The 25398-nt window shown below is 42.6% G+C and overlaps 1 protein-coding gene across 2 annotated transcripts; it reads right to left on the bottom strand.

The window, feature by feature from the left end:
• Positions 1-444: 444 nt before the first annotated feature.
• On the bottom strand, positions 445-25398 carry nkd2b (NKD inhibitor of WNT signaling pathway 2b). 2 transcript variants are annotated; one of them, XM_042422641.1, is made up of 10 exons: positions 25095-25398; positions 24945-24971; positions 24727-24818; positions 5009-5069; positions 4158-4285; positions 2688-2783; positions 2388-2529; positions 2062-2119; positions 1818-1942; positions 445-1676 (listed from the first exon to the last, which is right to left on the bottom strand). In XM_042422641.1, the coding sequence occupies exons 1-10, from the start codon at positions 25117-25119 to the stop codon at positions 1075-1077; spliced, it is 1356 nt and encodes a 451-aa protein (XP_042278575.1). In that variant the 5' UTR covers positions 25120-25398; the 3' UTR covers positions 445-1074. The 2 variants fall into 2 exon arrangements, with proteins under 2 accessions (XP_042278575.1, XP_042278574.1); XM_042422640.1 differs by having other exon boundaries at positions 446-1676; positions 1818-1945.

Here is a 25398-nt window from a genome sequence, read left to right as displayed (position 1 = left end):
TTGCACAAAATGACTGTTTGGACACACTGTGGATTTTGGCCCCCATCACTTACATTGAAAGTACATTTGAGGGGGATCTTTAAATAGCCAGTATAAACAGGAGGAATGATTACAGTGAGGAAAACCTCTTTCAGTGTTCATATGGGAACCTGACTGTTTTAAGACAGACTGGAAAAACTGTGAACCTGTCCTGTAATTTCTCAACAACTATCTTCAAGCAGTGGTTTTGTGTTTTCTATTTTTAGCCACACAGTGGCAGCAGACACACCATAATCAAGTGTGTTATGAACAGAAACAAACAAACTATCTGCAAAAATATGAATGAACTATATAACGTTTATTAAAATATATAAAAGACAAAATACATATATGCATAATTATATCCATGATGAAATATGCATATACAGTATAATAATTATACAGTAAAATGTGTTTACATATATAGATTTTTTTATACATAGAGCAAGATATTTTTGCATTAAAACTGGCAGTGGTGATTTCATATCCCCTCCCCCCCCAAACAGGAAACCCCTCAGTCCACAGAGGTCCTCCAAGACGAAGAAGCCTCAGTGAAAAGCTTGAGAGCAGCAGCACCTTTACACCTGAGATCCATGTTTTGGAAAGGTCTCACACAGAACAGCACACCTATTCTGACAAATAGCTTCCAGGGACTTCAACCAACAACGTCAAGAGGGGAAAGGATGTCACGTCGAAGGTCCCCCGATCTGACGCTTTCTGGTATCTGTACCCTTACTGAAAATGGGTGACGATCGCAAGCAGTCCCAGCAGGAAATCTACAAAAAAACTTCAAAACTGTGCCACACATCTTTTGTTATTACACAATAACTTCAGAAAAACATCCTTCCAGTCCAATATCATCTGCCATCACACTACACGATTCCTCAGTACATCTAATCTCAGGATATATCTGTATAGCTTGCAAGAGGAGAGTAAAAAGATCCTGGACAGAGCGTGAGACACTCCCATGGGATGACGTTAAGTCCTTCAGACTGGTGTGGTTGTGTGTGTTGTGGTTGGTCCTGTACAGTTTCAGTCACTGCACACCGAAGGTGGTCATGTCTGGTGGTAATGATGATAGTGGTGGTGGTGGTGGTGTTCGTGGTGATGGTGGTGCTCATGGCGCTGAACCACAGGAACGACAAACCCCGGGCTCCCAGGAGGGCCGGATACCTGCTCTCTCTCCAGGCTTGGCAGTACAGAGGGCACAGGGGGTTGTTGCTGGGGGTGGGATTGAGGGGACAGCGGGGTTTTGGACGGGGACAGCGCCTCTCTGGCTTTGGCCCTAAGGCGTTTGCTGTGACTGTATTGCAAAGGGTGCTGGTGGTGGCTGGAGGGTTGGGCTTGGTGTGGCATGTGGTACACATCCTGACCCCCGTGCAGCATGGTTTGCAGAGGAAGGTGGTAACCGTGACATTTAGCGGATTTGCCACCTCCGCTGCCTCCATTATTCCCTCCACCTCCCTTGTAGGTTCCTTTGGGGGATTTGAGGAACTGTGTCCCCTTGCTTCGAGACTCTGTAGGGTTGTAGCTATCACTGATGATCTGTGAGCGGCGCTGGTGAACAACTTGGGGCTCTGGTTCCTGGGAGCGGGAGCGGCTCTGGTTCTGGCAGCTTCGACCGTGAGCCTCCTGGGGAGGGATGGCAGGGGTGCTCCCTGAAGGATGAGGTCAGAGACAGCAGTTCAGTGGTAAGCATGATGAACGACAAATCTTCTTGTTAGAATTACTGCTCAGCATCCCCACACTCAACTTTCAACTTATCATTGTAAAATAACTGTGAATTTGACGCAGCTTACCATCAAATCTGGAGGTGTAGTTCTCTATACCAGCCAGGTCCAGGTAGTGATTCCTCCTCTCTGTGTTTTCATCCACACAGTAATGCTGACCCTCAGTGGCTGGTGCCTCATTGTTCTGCCCTTTGCTGCTATAAATGAAAAACAAAAAAGAATGAGAATACTTTCTGTAAATCTTTAATCTGTAAGAATTATTACAATGTACACAGGCCAGCCTCTAAGCACAGTGTACTTTGTGTGTACTAACCTGATGTAGGAGGACAGCCGCTTGTCAGCTGAACGGCCCTCCTCTTGGTGACAGCGATCTGAAGAGGGAAAGAGGAAAAAGTGTTCAGTGACATCCATACAGTAGGTAGCTGCTTAAAACAAAAAATATGGTGCTAAAACAGAAAGAGCTTGTTCATTATAACTTTAAACTGCAGCACTGACTAAAATGAACCAAGGAAAAGAGGAAATCTGGAACCAGAACCAAAACAATCCACAACATCTTCAGATCTACAGTTAACACTAAGTTATTGGCTCCCAACGTATAGAGATCATAGTGTAAAATACTGTTTTAAAAACTTTATTTACCTGTCCCTGTATCTCTTCTGTGGCACCTGGGCTCTGGGGTGACGGTCAGTTTCACACGCAGAGTCTTGCTCTTATTATGGCAGGAATGATTCACAGAGGCATCAACCACATCATAGATGGTGTGCATCAGACTGGACATGTCCTGTAATGATAGGAAAAACACAGCTTGTAGTGTAGGCCAAGTGTAGGTTTGACATGATGATGACATGTAAAGGAGACAAGCATTATTAAGAAGACACGGTATAGATTAAGACTAAAGAAGCACAGCACAAGGAGTGGAAAGACATTTAAAACACACACCTCTTTCGTCACTTTCCCACTGTTGTCAAAGTCATAAAGCGTGAAGATCCACTCCTGACGGTTGTCGTCCTCCACTGAAACATCACACTCCAAGTCCTGTGCATACAAACATGTGTACTGATAATCTGTAATATCACACTTTAAACACATACACAATATAAAGTGGAATGTGTCTATGTGCATATTTTTGCCAATTATAAGCCAAGCCTCAACACTTCTACAAAACACAAACACTGTAGTCTTTTAACAACAGGGGGCAGAAGTGCATTCAGTCGTCACAGATGCTGTCTTCTTTGTGGTTTATGAACATTTTTCAAGAGGGAATGAGAGTTGCGTTTCTTAATTTTGCATGAGAACCTGTGGTTGACAAGAGAGATTTATGACACCATCTCCTCTTATCTGAATTCAAATCAAACCTTGCGTCAGTGCAGGTAACTTTGAAGAGGACTTTCCAAAGAAAAAACAAGAGCAACAACTAAAGGTTGTCTGGTGAAGTATAGCAGGCTTAAAATCATGTGGGTTTTTTTTAATGAATTCATACATCCTGTGAGCAATATAGCAGGGCAATGGGCCAGCTGAAATTCTGGTTTTCAACATGTAAACAGATCACTTTACAGTCCATTCAGCTTCTTTTAACTTGTGTGGAGAAGCACAGAGAATAGAGTCAGGGTGGCGAGCCCTACTACTATGACCTTGTCTTTCTACTTTCTTCCAGGAAAAACGAGCACGACCACTATTCTCAGTTACAACTTTTTGGCAGCAACTTTGATTCTGATGTATCTGGTAACATGGCCGTAATTGAAAAAATAAACATCTGGAATACAGGCCCTGCTGCAGGCACAGTGGAGAGCTGACACTGTGTGAACAGCAGTGTACGTTTACAAGAGAGGAGACCCTAGGGAGAGAGGCGGCCCTTTATGGTTCTATAATATCTCCTCAGCTCACATAACCAGAAGTGATCACCAAAGGGTAGTTCTGAGCAGTTCTTTAAAACATGCAAGTCTAAACATTACAATCTATTTATTCTATTTATTGGTCCCTAAATTCAATCAGGATATGGTCTGGAGCAACGTCAACATACAGACAGATGTTCTGTGCACAGGGTGAAGGCATAAAACAGTGGGATAGAGGTTACCCACCATGCATTTATTTTCTAACCAATGTTTAAATAATTTTCACTCAATGAAATGCAAAACATTGTCAACACTCTTTTCAACATTTGAGGCAAATGACTTGAGAGAGAGAGACCTTTTCCTGACCTAAGAAATCCTGTCATGTGAGGAAATCTGACAACCACTTGAATAAATAATTATTGGCAATTTAGCGTCCCAATCCACCTGAGCTGTATGTGTTTTTGGAGTGAGAAGCAGAAGCAGTAGAAGAAATGTTGAAACACTGGGTGAACATGCACCTCCCTGCAGGATGGGCTCAGGCAGGAACTTGAGTTGTACTGTAATTGTAAACTCTTACATCCAGACTGATGCGTTTCTTCCCTGGAGCTTTGGTGGCATCTCTGAGTATCTCTCGCTCTCCGTCCTCTGAGTGCAGGTACTGCAGGTAGCTCTCACAGCCCTCAGCTTTCTCTGGAGGAAGAACCACTGTCAACACAACAACACACATTAAAGTTAATGCACAAAAACACTGATTCCTCACACAGAATTATTTTTGTTTTGTTCAGTAACTGCACTGCAGAAAATCTGACGTCCTCACAAGCTAATATACCTTACTTAAATATGCCTTTGTTGAGAAGTAAGGTAACCAAATATGACATTACATTCATTCCCAAGAAAGCAGCTCACTAAACGTACATGCATCTTTTTGTGTTTTTGTGTCCTTAAAGCTTGTGCATTAAGCATCTTCGTCTATCTCCACCTGTCTGCAGGTGAAACAGTCATTTTCAAATAGTCTGTGATGCTCAGGAAATTCTCTTTACATATTTACAGCTGTATAAGGGTATAATGCGGCATGCATTTCTGAATTTTGGCCCCTATAATTGCTGCTCAGCACAGTGCTATCCCTGATCCATAAAGCTTGGTATGCACTAATGAAAGCCTGCAGAAAGACTGCATTGCACTTTTTGCACAATTAAACATCCAATTAAAGATAATCTTTTAAGTTCAACCTTACTTCAATTGGGCATAGAAGCCTTGTGAAATAACATATGCATACATTTATATCACACAGGTCTTCAGGTTGTATTATTAATGGAATCGTACATACTAAGTGTTCATCAATCATACAACATAAGATATGTTTTCTGCAGCATAAAATATTCAGCACAAAGTTAATCAATGAGTGAAAAGACATCCTTCTCAGCCTACCCTCTAGGGGACAGTGTTGATCTGCAAATTGTCCTTCCTTCAGCTCACCATTTGGAAACTCCTGGGACAAGGAAAGAGGGAGGGAGGAGGAGGGGGAGAGGAGGGGAGGGGGGGGGTGGGGGGGGGTCAGAGATGTAAGTGAATCTACAGTTCAGACCACAGACACAGAGAAAACAAACAGTTCCAGCTAAAGCATTTCCTACTCAGATGAGAGAGAGAGGGCTGGAGGCTCCAGCGCGGCCAAACACTTTGAACATCTGCACGCTTATTGTGTTTCACTGTCTGGGACATGGGGAGCGCAGCCGCAGCCAAGCTTTCAAGATTCCTTCCGAGCCCTTCAAACGGACCCTCGCATCCATCAAAAAACCCATAATGCACTTCATCCTCTGAGGTTTCTCTTAGCCAACCTGTTTGTTCTCATCCCGCTTGACATGGAACCCAGTGAGGAGAGTTTGATGGAACAAGACCAGAGTTTAAGGAAAAGTTTTGTTGTATTTCCCGGCGAAAAACTCAACTTGAAACGTTTGGTTTATGTAAAACAAGCCTCACAATGAGCTCTCAGCAACATGTGTATATTTATTTTGAATGGAGAATAATTGCCAGATGGAAGTTTCCATGCAGATAGGATGGGACTGATTAAATACACAATTCCATAGCCATATAACAAAAGCGGGACAAAGGAGTTGAAGGGGCGCAGTGAGGGAGGAAAAAAGCTCTGCTGTCACATGTGAATAATCTATATCATGAATAAAACAAGCAACAATGTATTCATATCCATCCCACACATGTGCTAATGCAGACACACACTTAGGCAAAGGCAACAGGGTCTCCATACGTGCATACATACACACACACACACACACACATACACCACACACACTGCACACACACATTCAGCCACTCTTTAATTACAATTGGATTGTGGAAACAATGAAAATTAAGTGCAGCACAGGCCCTAAACCACAAGTATTTAAACAACAAATGATTCATCTTATTTACGTCATTCTCAGTCCTCTAAGCTGCTCCGCACACACTTTGAAATAAAATCTCACCAGATTGAATCAAGGAGGCCCACTGAAACGAGACAAATAAAAAACAGATAGATGCTAGAAAACAAAAGAACTCCATGTACCTTCAACAGAGCCGAGGCTCAGAGAGTCGGAACATCTGCATGCGTTTAGGTGAACGAGCCCCCTCTCCCCTCCCCTTCCCCTCCCTCTCTCAGAGTAATGACAGCGCCAGGGCCTGTGGTTCTATTTAACAATCTCGGAGCCCCGTGATTATTCCTCACTTCAGAGGATGATACCTCCAGCCTGTAATCTAGCCCTGACCTTCACCGTTGAAGAGGGGAGCCGCTTGAGTCTCAGGGTCAAGGCTCGGACACCCCCTGCAAATTGGCCACCGGAGACACTGAGAGAAAACAGCAAAAGAATGGGAGTCGGGCCTCGGTAAGAGGAGGAGGGAGACGGGAACAGGAGAGAGGCAGGAAGTAAGCGGGAGGAAAAAAGAAGAAAGAAGAGCAGAGAGGAAAGAGGGCACAAAGGGGGAAAGGAGGGAAGGGAAGATAAGAGGAACAAAGATGGGAAAGGAGAGAAGCAGATAAGAGTAGAAGCAGAGGAGGATGCGGTTTGTTAAAGAGGAGATAGGGCCTATCTATTGCTTACTCCAGTCCCTGGGAGCTCTGTGGGAGAGGTGGAGGTGGATTTTTACAGACTCTGCAAGGCTTCTAGGAGAGGTGGAGATAACTGGTACCACTGCCTGGGCCCCTAAACAAGCAGCAGTCTTTAATCACCAAATACACACACTAAAAACCAAAACCAGTGTATATGCATCCACACACAAAAACACACACACTTCCCATCTTTTGTCATTTTCTGCAGCCAAGTTGTTGTTTCCTCTCTGCACTGAATGCTTTTATCTCTCCCTCTTTGTACCGCAGTCCCTTAATGAAGGGCAATATGTAAGGAAGAGAGAGTTCACACAGACACACTGTTGTGCGGCTCAGAGGAACATCAAAGAGAACCATTGATTCTTCTCATCCTCATTCCCACGAGTGTACAGAGCAAGGTATGCGCACCTCTAAATGAAAGACAGGATTCAGCGTTAAATATAATGAAACGAATCAATCATCCAACTGCCAAAACTGAATCTGATCTCTAATTAAAATTCAGATATCTGGAGATCTCTTGCTGCGAGCACAAGGAGGGAACCAGCAGGGCTCGTGTTGAACACATGGCCTCTCCTAGAAATGCCAGCACCCCACCACCTCCACGCTCATTACAACCATTGGGGGAGCTAATGAGAGAGCAGGCTGGGTCTGACCACAGTCTGCAGTTTAACGTCTAAACACATGGCATCTCCATCCACATCGCCCACGGTGTCGGGCTCAAATCTGCCCACCACATGTGTAATTAACTGCTTTCTGGCATGTAGCTGCTCTCATTCTTTCACTATCAGATCACAACTGCTCTGTAGGCTACGCAAACGTGTTAGCGTTTTGAAGCAAAGTGTTTTCTTGTTTTCCACCAGTGGCGTACACCTGAAAACCCATGATGTTACACATCTATGCAGCGTGTGATATTGAGTGTAGGGGAAGACAGTTGACAATTCACATGTGTGGGACAAGACGCTTGAACAGGAATGACAAGGAGATGATAAGATCTATGTTTGCTTTAAAAACAGTGTTCCATGTAAACAGGTTCTGTCTTCCAGACGCCTTAACATAGGAGACAGACAGAGAGGTGTGTGATGTTTGTTCCTGTTTAATGCAGCACTTCTGCCAAGCTTCCCTAAAGCTTCAGCCTACTGCCAGACTTTTATGTGGGATAGGGTAACCAGGGGAAGCTTTCATAGCTCCCTACCAGGTGACATCAGACATCCCCCAGCAGTCTCTCTCTCTCTCTCTGTGCCTGCCTACCACCCATCCTCCCGCTAGAAAACACTGCACATCTTTGTTCTCACATCCCCCCTTCTTGCTCACCCCCTAAATATAAGCACACACACACTTCTTTTAGTCCATTCTTTAAACCATACGATGCACAAGCGATTCTGAAAATCGCATCTTCAAAAACAGGGGAGGCTAACATGAGGATTGTTTACACAGTTCCTCTGGCCTCGCGGTATGAAATATGGCAACTTGATCAGATGTCTGGATGCGTATCCGAGTACAAACATATGCTGGAAGAAATACAAAAACAGGATACTGTCTGGAAGCTTCCTCATATAATTTTGAAGCCATGTGGTTTTCTTAAAATGCTTCAGATTGCTTATTTTTTATATGAAGTTGTAATTAGCATAAAAAAATACTTTTACAGTACAGTAGGTGGCATTTCCTTGTCCAAACAAGACCAACAATCTGAGTTATTACCTTAATTTGATGAAGAAAGCGCCTTGGGACATAAACACTAAGCAGCTAACAGTGAGAGTTCTCCAGGATGTACACAGTTTCTAGAAATACAAAGTCACCTGGAACTGACACTTCAGAGGGCGCCACAGGAAACCCTTGATGACCACCAGCCAACCAGCATTCCCACTCCCACTGGCCATTAATTGGGGATGATTGGGGGGTTCCCCATTGATGGAAATGAGGATTGAGTAGAATCAATACAAAGAAAGGAACACCGCTTCGTAAACAAACTGCATACTCTTAAACCACAGAATGAAACTGGAGAGGGAGTGGGGCCATTGAGAAATAAAAGCCCTCCATTCCAGAAGAAACCAACCTGGCCTTGACTCAAAACCAGATGTGAGCGGTTATACTGAAGAGAGGCAGTGAAAAAAGAGGGAGATGAGGGGTGGAGAGGGGGAAGGGGCTGTGACTGAAAATATGAGGAGCTAAAGAGAGAAGAGAAGGCCAGTTGCACAATTTCTGTCTCTTCTCTTGCAAGACAGTAAAAGAAAAATATGATGATGGCTGAGAAGCGAGTACTCTCTCTCTCTGGTTCATCAGGCCTCAGCTTTCAATCCAAGTCGGGGTAATTATGGTGCTCAGAGTCAACAGAGTAGACTGGCCTCAGCTAGTATTGAGGAGCAATATTAAAATAAACAGCGATGCATATACTGCAGCATTTGAGTTAGTCTGCCTAATAATCATCATGTAACACAAGCTACAGGCATTTTTTTATGATTCAGTATATAACCAATACACAAGTTTGGAGCTTTTTCAAGTTCAGCCTCAAAAGTTGTATCAAAGGATAAATTCACAGTTTTTCAAGTATGTCTTAAAGCAATAGTCAGGTGCCCAAATGAGCATTGAAACAGTTTTAACATCAAACATTTTACTTGCTGTAATCATTCCTCCTGTTCATACTGGCCATGAGATAATATCCCCTCCAAATGCAATTACAATGTAAGTGATGGGGGACAAAATCTGCAGTCTTCGTTTTGAGCAAAAATGCATTAAAAAGTTTATCTATATAATGTAATATGAGGCTTCAGCCATCTGAATTTGTCAAATAAAGTGGATATCTTCTGCAGGTACAGTCTTTTTAGTAAAAATGTCCCCCTTTGTGTCTCGACGGACAGTGTTTTCCTGTTCAGCTGCAGTGGAAGTATAGTAACAAAGAGATGGAATTTGGCACTTAAAAGACTGTAACTTTGAAAGATATTGTCTTGATTTGACTAATTCGGAACGGCCGAAGCTTCATATTAGCTTCAAGTAAACTTTTAAATACATTTTTCTCCTGTCCACCATCATTGACATTGAACGTGCAATATGAAGGGATCTCTTAATGACCAGTGTAAACAGGAGGAATGATTACAGCAAGAAAAATGTGTCAGTGTTCATTGACACACAACTTGAAAAACTGTGAACCTGCCCTGTAATTTTTCAATGCTTGTCATTATACAGCTAACATTTGCTACTGTCCACTAATTGGGGTATTTTATCTATGTATCAGTGTGCCATGACATGTCTTTCTATGAATGGCAATGAGATCAGAGCAGAATGCCATCCTGTCATCTGGACTGGCCCCATGCGGCCAAGATGGCCCAGATATGGCTCTTTCAGGGTAGCAGGACTCTCTCTGAGGTCAAACAGGAGGCAAAACCTCTCCCTTGGCAGGACATGAATCACCAGGGCGAAGCCTCTTCGGTCCTAGTATAACAACAGCTGTGGGGAGAGATGAGCATGCTTGCCTGCCTATGTAAGAGCAGCACCTAAACCGCTGAAAGTCACCCGCTCCCCTTCAATCAGGAGAGACTATCTCCTAAACTCTTCACGCCCCTCCTGTCCCCTCCTCACCCGAACACTGACCTTACTCTCACTTTGATTTTGACCTGCTGGTTGGCATAAACAAAGATTAGCATCACTGGCTGACCATCTAGCATCTGTCACTGTGTGCTGTAATCAGCTTGCCTTCATTAAAGAGGGCTTTGATAGGAGTCTGATGTAATGGAGTGTCCTCCTCTCAGCTGTTGCACAGGCAGCTACTGTTGGGAGTTGGAAACCATGTGCTTCATACCAGTGACTGGAATCACACTCATGAATCTGGGTTATGCAAATGTATTAAATTATAGACATAGTAGTTCATCACATACGTAATCCCAAATGTATTTGATCAATTACAGGAAATAGAAAAACAGTGGATGTCACGGTCAACTATAGCCGCAACACAAAAATTTGAAGTCAGGTTTGAAATCCAGTGCCACACACTGAGCCACAGAGAGCATGTTGGTTTAATTCAGAAGTAACAGGGCTTGGTGGTGTAATGCAATAGTCTCTGCATGGACTTTTATATGACCAATGCCATGTGTTATGCACTCAAACATTTAATGATCTGCTCAAACAAAAGTGTAGTAAAATGTTTTCTTTTAACAGTCAGAAGCTATCATTTCTTTTTATTCTATTTCATTTTGTTCTGGAATTTTACCAGGTAAAAACTCAAGACTTCAGTGTTTTTGCTTGCGAGTTTCCTATCAAGTCTTTAGCAGGTGCCGTCTCAAAAGACCAAGTGTCTCACAGCAATCAAGTCCAAGTCTCAAGTCTTAAGGCAACAGGTGATAAGAAACATAGTATGTTAGTATGTCCTAAGAACTAAAACAACTTAACTTAGCATTTTAATAAATGCAAATAAAGCAAGGCTGCAACTAACAATTAATTAATTATTATTATTATTTTCAATTAAGAGCTTAATTGTTTAGTCTATAAATTGTGAGAAAATAGTTAAAAATGTCTGTCACACTTTTCTAGTGCCCAAGGTGAACTTTATTGGTCCCACCAACAGTCCAAAACCCAAAGATATTCATTTCCCAGTAATAAGAGAGAGAAAAGATAATCAGCAAATTCTCACATTTGAGAAGCTGGAACCAGCAAATGTTTCTTCATTTTCACTTGATAAAAGACTCAAAACACATTCACTCATCTTTTTATCTCTAAAATAAACTATGCTGCTGAACCAGATGTCAAGAGAAAAAAAGATGTACACAGACACTAGACAGAAGACACACAGAAGAACATATTTCGATCACGCGCACACACACCCTGACAAACAAGACAGAAGCGAGTGCACAGGCCGACGGCATATCAAAGCCAGTGTGGGACAGGCGGTTAGACTCAAACAGGATGTTCCTCTGTTTCTGGCCTCTATGTGAAATTCTGTAAGCTCCCGCGCAGGCCCCTGGCTCTTAAGCCCGGCCAATGGGGAGTGCGCCCAGGCTGATAAAGCTGAGGGGATTTGTTCCACATTCCACAGGCCCTTTAAACAACACAGAGGATCTCAGAATGCCAGGTTGTGGGTTGAGGTGGCTCAGACGCCAATCCCATTACGGTCCAAAAAGCGACTCCACCTCTCAAGCAGTCATGGAGATACTCTCCGTGACTGTCCAGCTGAGCGGTATTTGAAACTGATCAGCTGCTCATGTTGCCAGGGTTTTTTTTTTTTTTTTGGTTTAAATCAAACCGGTTGTCCTGTCAGTTACAGTCAATACAAGGCTTTGTAAGCACCTTTCCGCCTTGGCTGCGTCTGCTGTGTGAAAACCATTTCAACACAATCACTCTCACCTGTAAGGGCTCTTTTTGTGTACTGTAATAAGTGTCAGGTTCCCAGCTGTCTGTCTAGTATTGAGATGTCAGAAATAATTGCTCTCACCTGCAAGATAACCACCAACACCGCTGTTTTCACTGCTCATTTTGTTAAGCTGAGAGGGATTTAAGTCACAACTTTGAAAACCAGGCCTGGCAGTTCATAGGGGCGAGGCTCTGTGGTTGGAGGCTGGTGGAGCTACAGGCGTTACAGTGCTCCTGTGGGTGACTGAGAAATGTAAACAAACCATGTTGGGAAGGACAGCTGCGCGCCAGTGTGGAAGAGCAGCAACACTGTCCAAGTTTACATGCAGAGTACACACTTGAATGATGCTGTCTATCTAATCCACAACGAATTTTCTTTTGCGCTCCTGCTGTTAAAGGCTTGCGGCTTGCTGGTGGATGAGCTGCCTGCTGGTTTCCTCAACATGTCTTCCATCAGGATAAGAACAGGTTCAGGGTCAACACCACAGCTCTATAGTCCACTAGTTACTGCTCCCTATGGGTAACTTACACAGAGAAGTACAGATCCATATGACTGCCCATGATAAGAGGAGCTTGTGCAGCCGTGACCAATCAGCAAGTAATGTAGCATGAACTCTCAACACATCCATCTGGGAGGCATATTGGGCAAGCAGAGACGGACGGCTGTTGTACTGTACTATTATTGCATTCAGCCCTCAGGGGGAATCAGGCTTGCCGGGCAGAGAGAGCCAAAACACAGAGTTCAGTGCGGCAGGATGCAACAAATAACCAAGGTAGACAGGCAGAGCTTCTAATAACTCATCTGCTATAGCCTTACAATTCTCAATAACACTTGCCAAACCTCAGGTCTCAGCACACACCACTTCTTTGCATAATTGGTACTGTTCCTCCTTGCTATGAAATATTTAAGGCCATCCTGCCAGCATAGTTTGGATAAAAGTGTCTTGGCTTTGCAGAGCGCTGCACAGTTTTTTTTTTACACTAGATATCTTTAAATTTGACACATGCAAAAAAAAAAAAGAACTGCTGCCCCTCTTTTATCTCTTGTCTCCCTTACTCTCTCACTGTCCGGCACTACTGTCTCCTGCAGCCGCTGGGGATTGTCAGTCTCAAAGAGCAGGAGAATTCTTGACACTGCAAGAACAGGCTTAATTCCAAGCTGTGAAGTTCCTCACAGGCCTGGAACTGGACAGGGGGTCATGTGAGGGTCAACACCAAGTGTTTTCCTGAGGATTCCTAAAAATACACTCCTGCTGGGCACAGGAAGCAGAGGAGACTCCACGATCTTCAGACGATGTGGGAAGCCTGGATATGTAAAATGGACCATTGCCAAAGGGCCAGTGGCTGTAATGCTTTGGCATTTGAGATGCAACTTCCCATGAAAAAAAAAAAGGGGACAAAGTTGAAAGCTGAAGATGAACAGATGAGATCTAGAAAAAAGAAAAGCTGCACATGGGCCAATTACTGATGCACCAAAAATCATGCAAAGCTCATCCATATTTCTGTTGAATTATTCTCAAAGAAAATTACTGGTCGAGAAAAGAGAGGATATGAGCGTATGCGTACGATGAATTTCTTTTGAAATCGTAGTTACAAGACAGGAATTTCCAAGATTCATAGTACAAATCGTGCATTATAATTTCTACTTTTACTGTGACACATCACAGAATTATGCCAAGTAGAGCTTTTGAGGCCACTGTCGACTAGACTGTAACATCTGTGCTTCTTTCCTTTTGGACCGAAGCTGCCATGTGTGCACTTTAGTGACCTGACAGACTTGCTGTGTGTGTCTTAAACACTGTTCCCCAGTGTGAAATTCTGGAACGTAATTCATCCATGGCACAAGCAGAGATCAAAAGGCTATGGTGCAGAGGGCAGCTCAGCTCAGCTCCACCTTCTTCTCCAGCTCAGCTTTTGCAGCAGAGCGCACAGAGAGCTGCTGCTTTCACAGCCATAATTACTGGAAACCAACTCTACAAGGCTGCACTTAAAGTTAGTTTAGCTTAGCTGCTTGTATATTCTTATCTTATCTCGGGTGTAAAGCTACAAGCCTGATGGGAGTCTTGTTGTGTAGAGCACAGCAAAGTCTGGAAGCGGTCCACTTGAACGCACCAAGTGTGACACTTCATGTTTGATAAAGGTCCTTGAAAGAGGATTTATGCTTCAAAAAGCACAAGGTGCTGATGTGCAATAACACCGTAAAAGCTATGAGATAATCAGGTGCTACCGGGATAGAGCAGTTCTCAAGGCTGAGCACATGACACTGGGGGTAAAAGTTCAGATATTCTGATACACTGGCATTCTTGAAGTGATAGGATCAGTTGGGCCCCTATCAACACGAAGAACTAGGTGCTGGTTATAGAGCGAGACCTTGCTGAGCTACTATTTGAGAACTTTGCTGTATTCATTTATAGGTGAGTCTTCTGCCTAAAATTTTCATTGTTACAGATAAGTTTGAAAAGCAGCTTTTCTTAACATATGTATATTTTTTTATATTTATATTGGTATTTTTTTAAAACACATTTTGGTTTATTGTGAGCTGAGTGGGTTTTTTTCATTCAGCCGCATATCATGAAATAAAATCCAGATTTAGAAGAGTGCGTTTTCTTTGTGGAGCTCCTCCTATGAGCAGATGGTGTCTCTGAAAGGCCCTCAGTGAGGGGGGAAGGCATCTTAAGGAGAACTGCTGTTTATTTGAAATGAGCCTTTAGGTAAACATGTTACATGGCACACAGGGCCAGGTCAGCTTTTGAAGTGGATGGGCTCAGGAAAGAAATGGGTGGGGGAAGAAAAGAAGGCTGCCCTCAGAGGAAATGAGAACAGTGGCCTCTTTCAGCACTGTTTTATCCTCTCCCTCCCTTTCTGTCACATATAGAAAAAGCACAAAAGGTGTTTGGGTATATAAATACATCAACGTAGGATGTAAGGAACCGCTGAATTCTTCTTTTTTCTGAATATCTAAGAAGAATCATTCTGCAGTCATTGGTTTTTAAATTATATTCCCCAGAAAAATTACCACCCATGACAAAAATAAACCACTTCCTTTTAATGGAGACCCATTGAGGGTTTTGATGACGGGAACAGGTTTGTGTAACAAAAGCAAGTTTGCAGCCGTTCCCCATCGGGGAGCGAGAATGTGATGTGCAGGAGGGCCAGGCCTGCGCTGTCTGCAGAGCCCGGTTCCAAGCTTTGAAGCTGCTAGTGTGTTTCAACAGCTAACCACTTTCAGATGGGACTGTGGCGTTTTATGAGCTGAGTAATAGCGATACCTACACATGTGCAGGCTTGGGGTCCCCAAGAGGGGGGAGGCACAGCTCAGACTAGAGAGAGAGAGAGAGATGCCTAACTCCTCAGGGGTCTGGATTTGGGTGTGTTTGATAAGTCTTATGCTATAGCATTCTGTGCATGAAAATGGAGGACAGGAAGCTGGATTCAGTGTAAAGTCTGTCCACCTATGAACAAAGCACTGCTATAAATTCCACCTTTTTTCCAAGGTTACCTTGAACATTAAATGAACTAAATGTTTTGACTCCTTGTATGGAATATACACGTGAAATCATAGCGACTCCTAAATCTCATAAGAGACACCTGGAGTGTAAACTGTAGACCTAACACCCTAGACAACTGTGAGATTTATACAAAAAGAATACTTTAAATAGCAGAGGCTTCATGCAGCACAGCAACATAACAATGAGTAACAATGCCAGCAGCTCTGGGTGCCCTCCGCTGGGCTTTTTTTTTTTTAGCATACAGGAAGTCAGGGTTTGTGGTGTGTGTGGTGTTTCACTCTCAAGCCTCAAAACTAGCAGGGCGTCAGGTTCAGGAATGTGGAGCAAGGATGAAGTTTCTAAGCATTCAGGGGTGACTCTGAAGGCTTTTTATACAAGAACAACACAGAAAGTGAATGTAACCTACCGAAGAGCCAAAGCTAGATGGACATTGCATCACAATATGAACAGTGCAGATGAATAGCTCAAAAACACAAAGTTGAATTTTACATTAATTCTAGAGATTATTTTTGTTCTGGCATTGCTGTTTGTTTTTCCAACTCAATGTCTGACTCCGTCTCTGTTCCAATGTATGTTTTTTCTCCCACAAGCAACAAAAATAGAGGTATTTGTGTCTAGGATTTATGACTAACAGTGTATTGTGCTGCACACAACTATTTAGTTTCCCCAATGCTTGCATTGTGGAATATATGTCAGGTCAGCATCTGACCTCTGTGGAGACAATCTCAAGTTTCCACTGCCCTATTTCATAGAATAACAAATTCATGTCCAAAAGAGGAATCCCCTGTCCTCATTAAGCAAACAAGCAAAACCTCTCAACTCTCCATCTCAATCTACAAATATTTAAAACAACTAAACGTTGAACAAAAATAGATTTACAATGTCTCCTATGATAAGTTATACATGTCTGGAGCTTCCTGTGTCGTCGCTGAGCTCATCACATGCCTCACTGACTGAAGATGTAGATGAAAACAATGTATTCAATTAACAATGGCTATAATGACAGCATATAATAACACCACCAACAACCATAACTGAAAAAATATAATATTCCCCTGGCTGCTCTAAGGCTTGCGAAATGAAGTCCACTTGGAAAAGAGCTAAAGCTTTCTAAGGGGGAACAGGGGTTTATGTGGAAACATACCTTACACACTAAAATGTAATAACCTTTGAGTCTCCCGGTGTTGTACTTGGCTGGGAGAAGCACAAGATCAAACACAGACTTGGATCCAGCAGCCTTTGCCAAAAATGTCAGCGCTAAGCACTGGGCTCCAGCTTCAGGTATTTTCTTTCCCCTGGCAGGGAGCGAGAGCAAAGACACGGACCAGTGTTAACCCTCGGCGGGGCTGCCCCAAACAGCCACCAGCACACACACTGCTGCACTAACTGTGCAGGGGAAGTGAGGTCTCCCTGCTGTCATCAGTGACCACGCATGTCCAGGTCATGTAGTGTCACTGAAAACCTGGGATGGTCTCCATTCAGCATGTTGAGATATTCACATACGATTGCACGCGTGATGACTTGCTGCAATTTGGCCCAGTGAAGCTGCACTGATCTCTCTGAAGTACAGAAACAGATATCTCATAAATATCATGAAAAGCAGTGACAAGATGTAAGCGACTTCAAAGCAGCGATAATGGGACTGAGAAAGCTCCAAAGGCGACAGATCTTCATTCCATATGTCTGCAGATAACAGCTCCAATAATGAAGGAAGTGGAGTGACTGCCATTTTTCTTGCCTAAATCTTTACAATTCTCCTTTGAGCTAAAGAAGAAATGTAAATTAATATTTATGTCATGAAGTATAACTGACTGAGTGGCATTTATGAAACGCTGTTATATATACAGTATATAAATATAAATATATATATATATATGACAACATGTCACACGTCACACTGCCTCCTTAAATCCCAAAAACCTGTCAAAGCTACTTTGTGTATCAAGGCTGATATAGCTGTTTTATAATACTCTTGGCAAATATAGCTAGACTTATGGTACTTAAATGCTTATATCAACATTACAATATTATATGTTGAAGGAATGGTTCAACACTGTGGGAAATAGGCTTATTTGCTTTCTTGCTGTGAGTTAGATGAGGAGACGATAGTGTTTGTATGTTAAATATGAAGTTACAGCCAGCAGCCAGTTAGCTTAGCTTAGCATTAAAACTGGAAACAGGGGGACACAGGTAGCCTGACTGTTTGATGGCAACAAAATCTGCTGCCTCCCAGCACCTCTAAAGACCACTAATTAAGACACTGTATCTCTTTTGTTTAATCGGCACACAAAATGAAATGTAAAATGGACAAGTTGTGGTTATATTGGAGGGTTATGTGCTGGACTATTTCTTGGCCACGTGCAATGACTTCCTGTCTGTTGCAACATGAGGTTGTCTCATGGATGTATAAAGAGAATTGGAAACAGCGTCAGAGGCGGCACCCCAATCATTCCTATGAAAGTTGGTCAGTGGCACATGAAGCCAAAAAAGCCACTTTCTGAAAACATACTGCGCACGCTCTATTGACCCAATGCGCCCGTGGAGCATGCTCACTAGAGATGTCCACCGGCCGAGACTGCTAACTTCCGGTTCAGCCCTCTGGCTAATTTGAATGGAGGTAAAATGATTCAATCATGTGGCTCTTCTAGACTTTCTAAATCTTATGGGACTGTACAGATCAAATGCTGATAGGGAAACACGTCATTTTGCTGGGTTGTGACGCTAAAAAAATGTATCTGCTGATTTAGACGTCTCTTTTGCAATTTAAGTCTATGGGAAAAAGTCTTTTTGGGCCCAATAGCATCATGTGACACTGTAGTCACACGATTTGGCCATTATGTAGAAGATTAGCTTCATAAAAGCACAACTTGTAATTTTTACATTTTGGTTTGGTTTAAACCAGTCATTGTGCTAAGCTAAGCTAATGAGCTGCTGGTTCCATCAACATATTTACAGATATGAGAGACATTGTTTCACCTATAACTGTACCGGCCTGGTGAGCCGCCAGGCCACGGAGAACCCACAACAAGCCAAAAGAATATTTTTTAATGCCAAAAATTACAGCAAATATCCATTTATTTGGAAATCAATAATCATTTGCATTTCAGAGCCTCTGTGCGGCGCTGTTCTGAAACGTAAGTCAATCTCTGTGTCGTTGCCTGGGCAACTGTTGACATGGACCCCCCACCCTGAAAGAAACAAAATACTTTATTTATGTTATGTACGTTATTTACGTGCACTCGTTTCATTTCAGGTCAGAGTGAGAGTCTCTACTGCATTTTGCTGTCATTTACGGTCGCAGTAGTTTCTCTCCTCTCCTTTGCTCTCTGGTGGGGCTCAGTCCCTCCACACACACACAGATCAGAGCAGAGGAGCGACAGATGAAGTATAAGATAACGTTATGCGAGTTGACGACAGCTACACTTGTTACGTTACTGTGAGTGCAATAAAAGCTTGGCGAGTAAAAAGCCAACAAGAGTAATTTATTAATGTAATCTGGCCAAAAGATGGATGGATGTCGACCCCAAATGTCTGAAATTCAGGCCAAAATATGCGTTTTTTAAACGTGCCCAACCTGAATCTGGTGACAGTGACGAGAATGCTAGAAGCTAGCATGACTTTGTAAAAAAAATGTTCTGAATGGATCACAAGGAAATAAAATAGAAAATAAGGAGACTTATAAAATATGACTCCTTTAACTGTTCTGTAATATTGTAATTACAGACCATTATATTATTGTAATTACATAACATCATAATTAAAGAACGTGGCCCATCCCACCACCCCAAAGCAGTCAACCTAGAGGAAACACTGAGAGTGGTATCATTATTCTTATATAAGGCTCAGCAGTGAAGCGAGTAAACACAATTTCTAAAATGTCAAACTGTTCCTTTAATAGACCTTTCAGGCCTCAGGTTGCCTTTGTGGCAATTGGTCTGTAGTTTTATAATTATGGTATAATTAGTCTGTAATCTGATAAGTGAAGTGCACCACTAAAGCACAAATAAAACCAAAGTAGTGATGGATTCAAGGTGGCTCATCATATCCTGAGGCCCTGTCTGGTAGAGGGGCCCATGTGTAAAAATCTACTTATGACCCAAAAATCAGGGGGGTAGGGGCTTAAATAGGGGCCCATAACTCATTTTTTGCCCAGTGGCCCCCCAGAAGGTTAAATCGGCCCTGGTTTGTGCCAAAGAACTGTGAGCCAATGTGTGAGCCAACAGCTCTTTGATTCCTCCTGATGGCCAGAAAGAGGTCTTGCTCCCCTCATGAGAGCTGGTCACAGGGGAATTAGGGTGAAAGTGAGCAAACTGCTTCAAAGTACTTCAGACAGTATAAATATCCTTAGAAAAAATAAACATTTAATCTGCCTGCAGTGTCCTAATGTCTTTCTCTGTGAGGCACAGGCCACACAAACCACTCTTTTCCTCTCAGTCAGTCATTCACAGACAGAGTTAGAGAAAGGCTCAGCCTCTGAGTCACAGGTGAAGCCATGTGGTGATACACACTTGAACACTCGAACATGAAAGAAGAGGCTAAAACAAGCATTTTGCACTTGTGACGAGTGTCGGAACCGACCAGGTGATGATGTTTACACTGACAGAGAGGTGAATGTTTATTCTAGACAAATGGCAACTAAAAAAAAGAAGTCCCAGGAGAGATGGTGTGATTTGCATGTTGAACAGCTGTTACAAGTTAATATAGGTGAGATCAATGGTCAGCTTCTGCCTGCCAGAACAATGCAGTGGTCAACGCGGATGAGGCTCCCTATTACTCCCCTTCCCCCACTACCTTTAAAACCCCTCAAATATCTCCCCCAAGAAAAAAAAAAACACCCTTAAACCCCCACTCCTCCTCTTTTCCTCTTCCCCGCCACCCTCGCACCCCCTTCCCACCACAGCCCCTCGCCCTGCTCCAGGATTTTGCTGTACAAACCAGGAACAGATGTCTGCCGGGGCCGTGCTGAAAGACCCCGCTGTTCTGGATGCCAGCCACATGCTTTTCATTCAGAGATGAAGGCTCACAGCTCGCCTTCTTGTGAAGCCAATTTAAAAAAAAAAAAAAAAAAAAGAGAGAGAGAGAAGGGGTGGAAAAAAACAAACTCTCCAAATGCCTTCAACTCCCTTCAAAAGCAACACATATATGAGCACACCTTTTTTGTCTCCACTATAGATCGCTCCCTGCTAGTGCTGCAACATGGAAGTGCTTTTTTTTTTTTAATTATCTGTGGTCATGAGGGAGGCGGAAGTGAAATGTCATGAGATGTTGCTGACAAGAAAATGTCTTAAATCAAGGATCACCAGCTGCATTGTTGTTTTCAGTATTCAGAGTTCGAAAACTAAAAAGAATGACCTCAGTTTTAAATTTGCAGCTCTGTGTACTGAAAAATAAAATGTCATTTAAGGCCACAGCCTCAAGATTACACAGATATCCCTGCCACAGATCCAAATCAAATACTGCTTACTCAAAATGAACATGGCGACTAGAAGATATACCCAAATGCCCAGCAGCAATATTGTCCAAACAAAACATCCATTTTGAGCAGGATTGCCAAATGAGGATTTTTATATAAGGGGAAAGTCTTATTCACAGATTCCAAATGACTGTTAAAAAAACATTAGCTTACAATTAGTTTAGTGAGCTGCTTGGGAACTCTGCTCTTAAACCTAATTTATTATTGAGGGGCGAGTGCTATGTAACTCTCTGTAAGTCAAAATAAATTTGTGTCTCTGAGCTTTTGGCACATCATTACATCCAACTGAATCCCTAACCGAGCCTTTTTACTTCAAGTGTGATATTATTAACCTTTCAAAGTGGAATAATAAAGCTCTTTGTTGTGGAATTTAAAATGTTGACACACTCCCTCCTCACAGGCCAAGTCTGTGGGAAGTTTTGAGACAAAAGATGGTGCTGAAAGGCTGAATTAACCTGTCATTATTTGGGCATCCAAGCATGTCTGTTTGAAGCTCCAAAATGAAGCACTGTGAGTGTGTGTGTGTCTGTCTGTCTGTGTGTGTATGTGTGAGGGTCTGGCCTGTTGATGTGTTGATGTTTCCAGAGGTGAAACACAGTGAACCTTCACAGAGCTCTTCCACTAATGAACACACTGCTCTGGATAAGTACATGGTTGGGATGCACTGCCCTTCTGTATTTTACATATTCAATAACTACAGACTCATTTTTTTGGGACGTTGGACTTCGGACCTAACGATATTCCTACACTACATCAGGTGCTTGGACAGGTTAGACTTGTCTTGAACACCTGCAACGAAGTGTCAAAATCTTGATGACTCTTTCCGGGATGATCCTAGTCATCCTGCTGAATCACTCCCCCTTTCTTTGTCCACTCATAGGCCTGATAGGCCACACTTTAACAGGGAAAACTTCAAGACTACAAACTAAGGGCAGCCTGCCAGCCACAATCTTGAATCATGGTTTGCAGCAAAATAAATATTTAAACAGGTCTTTGTATCCTTTGATCTTTTGATATTTCTTTCTAAAGCATAGCAAAGCCTTCACAGATTGTAGGATAAAAATGACTGCTTTATTGAGGAGATTCACTGGTTTACACAGACTGATGTTGGGTGCGAGCTATGTTAGTGCTTGTTTTATTTCCCCCCCCCCCCCCCCCCCCCCGATAGTAGTCCATCTCTCAGCCCATCCCCCAGCACAGGGCAGGGGGATAGAGGGGTGAGGGTTCGGAGGCTCCACTGATATCAGAGCCCTTTTATAACTCAGCTCTGCGCTTTGAAGTCGCAGCCAGACAGCTCAGGAATCCTACTCCCCCATTTGACAATGAGGAGGGGGGATGGTCAAAGCTAAACAGCGTGTTTGGCCAATCTCCTCCTATATAAAAATCATAAGTAATCGTGACTGTCCCTGCAGCTAAATGGTGAAACTATCTGGTGAGGGCCACTCATGACGAGAGACAGACACTTTGTGGCAAATGTGGCTGAAATTGATCTAAAAACCCTTGTAACAAACTTCAAATCCTCCAAAAAAAAGAGAGACATTAAATAATATGTTTTTCTTGTTTGACTTAGACTTGTTTAATCATGGTCTAAACCCCAGACATCTAAGAACCCATAATCCAATAATTATATTTGGAAAAGTGACATCGTAATCCGATCCTTGCAAGGAATTAATTAACGATATGTGGGATCAAACGAGGAAATGGTGTTGTTGTCTTTACTGAGCTGGAAGTCTGTCAGCTTGATGGGAAGCTATACAGCATGAAAAACATCGCCAGGGACATCATCTCTCTTTACATTAATGTAGGCATACTGTGGGCCCATTTCAAACAGCATGAATAGAGCTGTCACTGTATGAGCAGGCAGTTACATGTTGTTTGTTATCATATCTGTTTCATTCATGATACTGGTTTTAGAGCTGAAATGATCAGTCGACTGATGTATTGCCAGAAAATTAATCAATCGGCAACTATTTTCATACTTACATTAATTGTATCAGTAATTTTTTAAAGCAAAAAAGCCAAACGTGAGATGATTTGATTACTGAATGAATTAAGAAAATAACCCAGCAGGTTAATTGACAGTGAACATAATCATTTCTTGCCGCACACACTGGTTTATTTGGCATTTCATACTTGACATCACGCCTTGGGCAAAGTTACACCCAACACATTATACCTGCTTTGATTTAAAAAAAACACTATAAATAAGTGATATAGAAATCTTAATTGGGTTTATAGTAACATTTAATTTCATCTTCTAAAGATTCTGGTGATCACTCAAGTGAATAAAGAAATCTTACTGTTGTCAGTGGTTGAATATGTTGCCTGAATGAAATGGCAACAGAATACTACAGGAGCAAAGGGAAATGCATGGAAAAAGTAGTTACGATGTTAGTTTCTGCCACAAAAAAAGTACTTAGTTAGCATTATTTTACCACCAACACACATACATGCAGTAACATGATTGCATTTTGTTCTGTCCACCTCATTCTGCTCAATAATTCCTTTAAGTTTCAAATAAAACAGGAAAAGTAAAAGGCTGACTGGTTAAACGTTGAAGATTATTCCATTCTAGTCTGTGAGCGAGCCTCTAATGTAACTAACTAATGACACAAAATAAATAAATCAGAGCCATGATTTGATAGAAGTGAGGGTGGGACCCACCCACTAATAAGTGCCAAGCTTATGCCTTTTTGGTGGTTTCCCTTCAGGGGAGTGTGAACTCCAACTCCTCTGAAGCAGAGTAAAGTTCTCTTTTAATTTGCCATGAGTGGGCGGTTTATAGTCCTGATATAATCCATAACTCTTCCACTATTACAACCACCCACCGTACAGATTGTCAGTACCTCTGTGTGAACTTCTTGCAGTTTTCTGTCTGAGAGCTCAGGACTCTCGTACCCCTCAAAAACGACACGCTAATTGAAGTGATGTAATGTTATGCCACAGAGGGCTGCCCACTGGGAGCAGCACTAGAATGGGAGGCATTGAGGAAAAAGACACAGCCCTGAGTCATGATGCCAGCAGCCACAAGAGCAAACTTTATATCCCGCAGGCTGAGAAACGACTACCTTTCCATCCAGTCTGTGTGTCTGTCTGTGTGTGTGTGTGTGTGTGTGTGAGTGCGTGTGTGCCGCTTTGCCAAGCCGCTTCACACACGGGGCTCATGGCTGTCATAACCCATCCAATGATGCTGGCAGGGGAATAACCGCTGCACTGTTGTGTCAGAGCCAGACGTGACAGAAAGAACAACAAGCTACAACTTTGCAAAGACATCAGCACTGCCCTTCAGTCGAGAAGCTCTCATCTCATCTTACAGGAGGAGGGAATGTAACAGCCTCATTCAGACAACTTTGAAGTGCTTGACAGACTCATCCCATCATCAGCAAATGTAAAAACACACACCTGGCACACTTTGTTTTTATAATGAGTTTTGTTAGGAACAGGAGTGATGCTCATACAGCATAGCAGGAGTGAATGCAAGGATTACTTTGAAGAATAAAAGTCACTCATTTACCATTTTGACAGCACCATAATAAATTGATTTTCACTGCATCCTGATTTTTTAACTCTTGGAAATGCTTTATAATCAGTCATAAAAAAAGACTTAATAGCCTTTTCATTTAATTTTACATCAAAACAGGCCAGAACAGCAGGCTGATTTTGTTGTTGGGCTTGTTATGACCAAGAAGAAGAAGAAGGAAATAAATGTGAAATCCGGATGGATGGATACCTGCATGGTCTTCAGCTTGTGATCCGTCGCACTGTACCTCTCACATTCCTCCATCCCTCTCCGGAGGAAGGCGTTCACAACAAAACTGTCTCCTGAGACATGAAGAGAAAATACACACACACACACACATCAGCAGGTCTGATTCACAAGATCAGTCTTTGCTTTAATATATTCTCATCATCCATAAATCCTAATCATGCAGAAGGATCTCTCCTCACCTTCGGGGTTTTCTCTGCGCTTACACGCTTTGGATCCAGTCACCAAGACGCAAAGATGCAAAACAGACGATTAAATGTTAGTTTGTGTTTTTATAATCGAAATGCTTTAAAATGTTCTAATTCAGCGCTTTTAATTAAAGCATCTCTTACCATGTTTAGACTGAAGTTTGCCCATTCTTAAGTCCCTCTTCCCTGAATCAATTAAGGTACTCCGAAATCCGACAAGGAGAAAACAGTCAGTGACTCAACATGGTCACATTGTGTTTGTTTTGCAAGAAGAAAACTCCAACTTCATCCAAAGGCTGGTGATTAAATCGCTTGTTCATTGAAGAATCAGTCTGCTAAGAGCAGAAAGAAGATAAATGTGTAAAAAAAAAATGTTGAGCGGAGAGGAGACGCTCGCTGTCTGCCTCCACACTTCACTTCAGTCTGACTGGATGTGGAAGCGCTTTGA

Source organism: Thunnus maccoyii, chromosome 10 (assembly GCF_910596095.1).
Source record: "Thunnus maccoyii chromosome 10, fThuMac1.1, whole genome shotgun sequence".
Classification (NCBI taxonomy): domain Eukaryota; kingdom Metazoa; phylum Chordata; class Actinopteri; order Scombriformes; family Scombridae; genus Thunnus; species Thunnus maccoyii.
The sequence above is the reverse complement of the archived record's forward strand: the minus strand, read 5'-3'. Positions and strand labels throughout refer to the sequence as shown.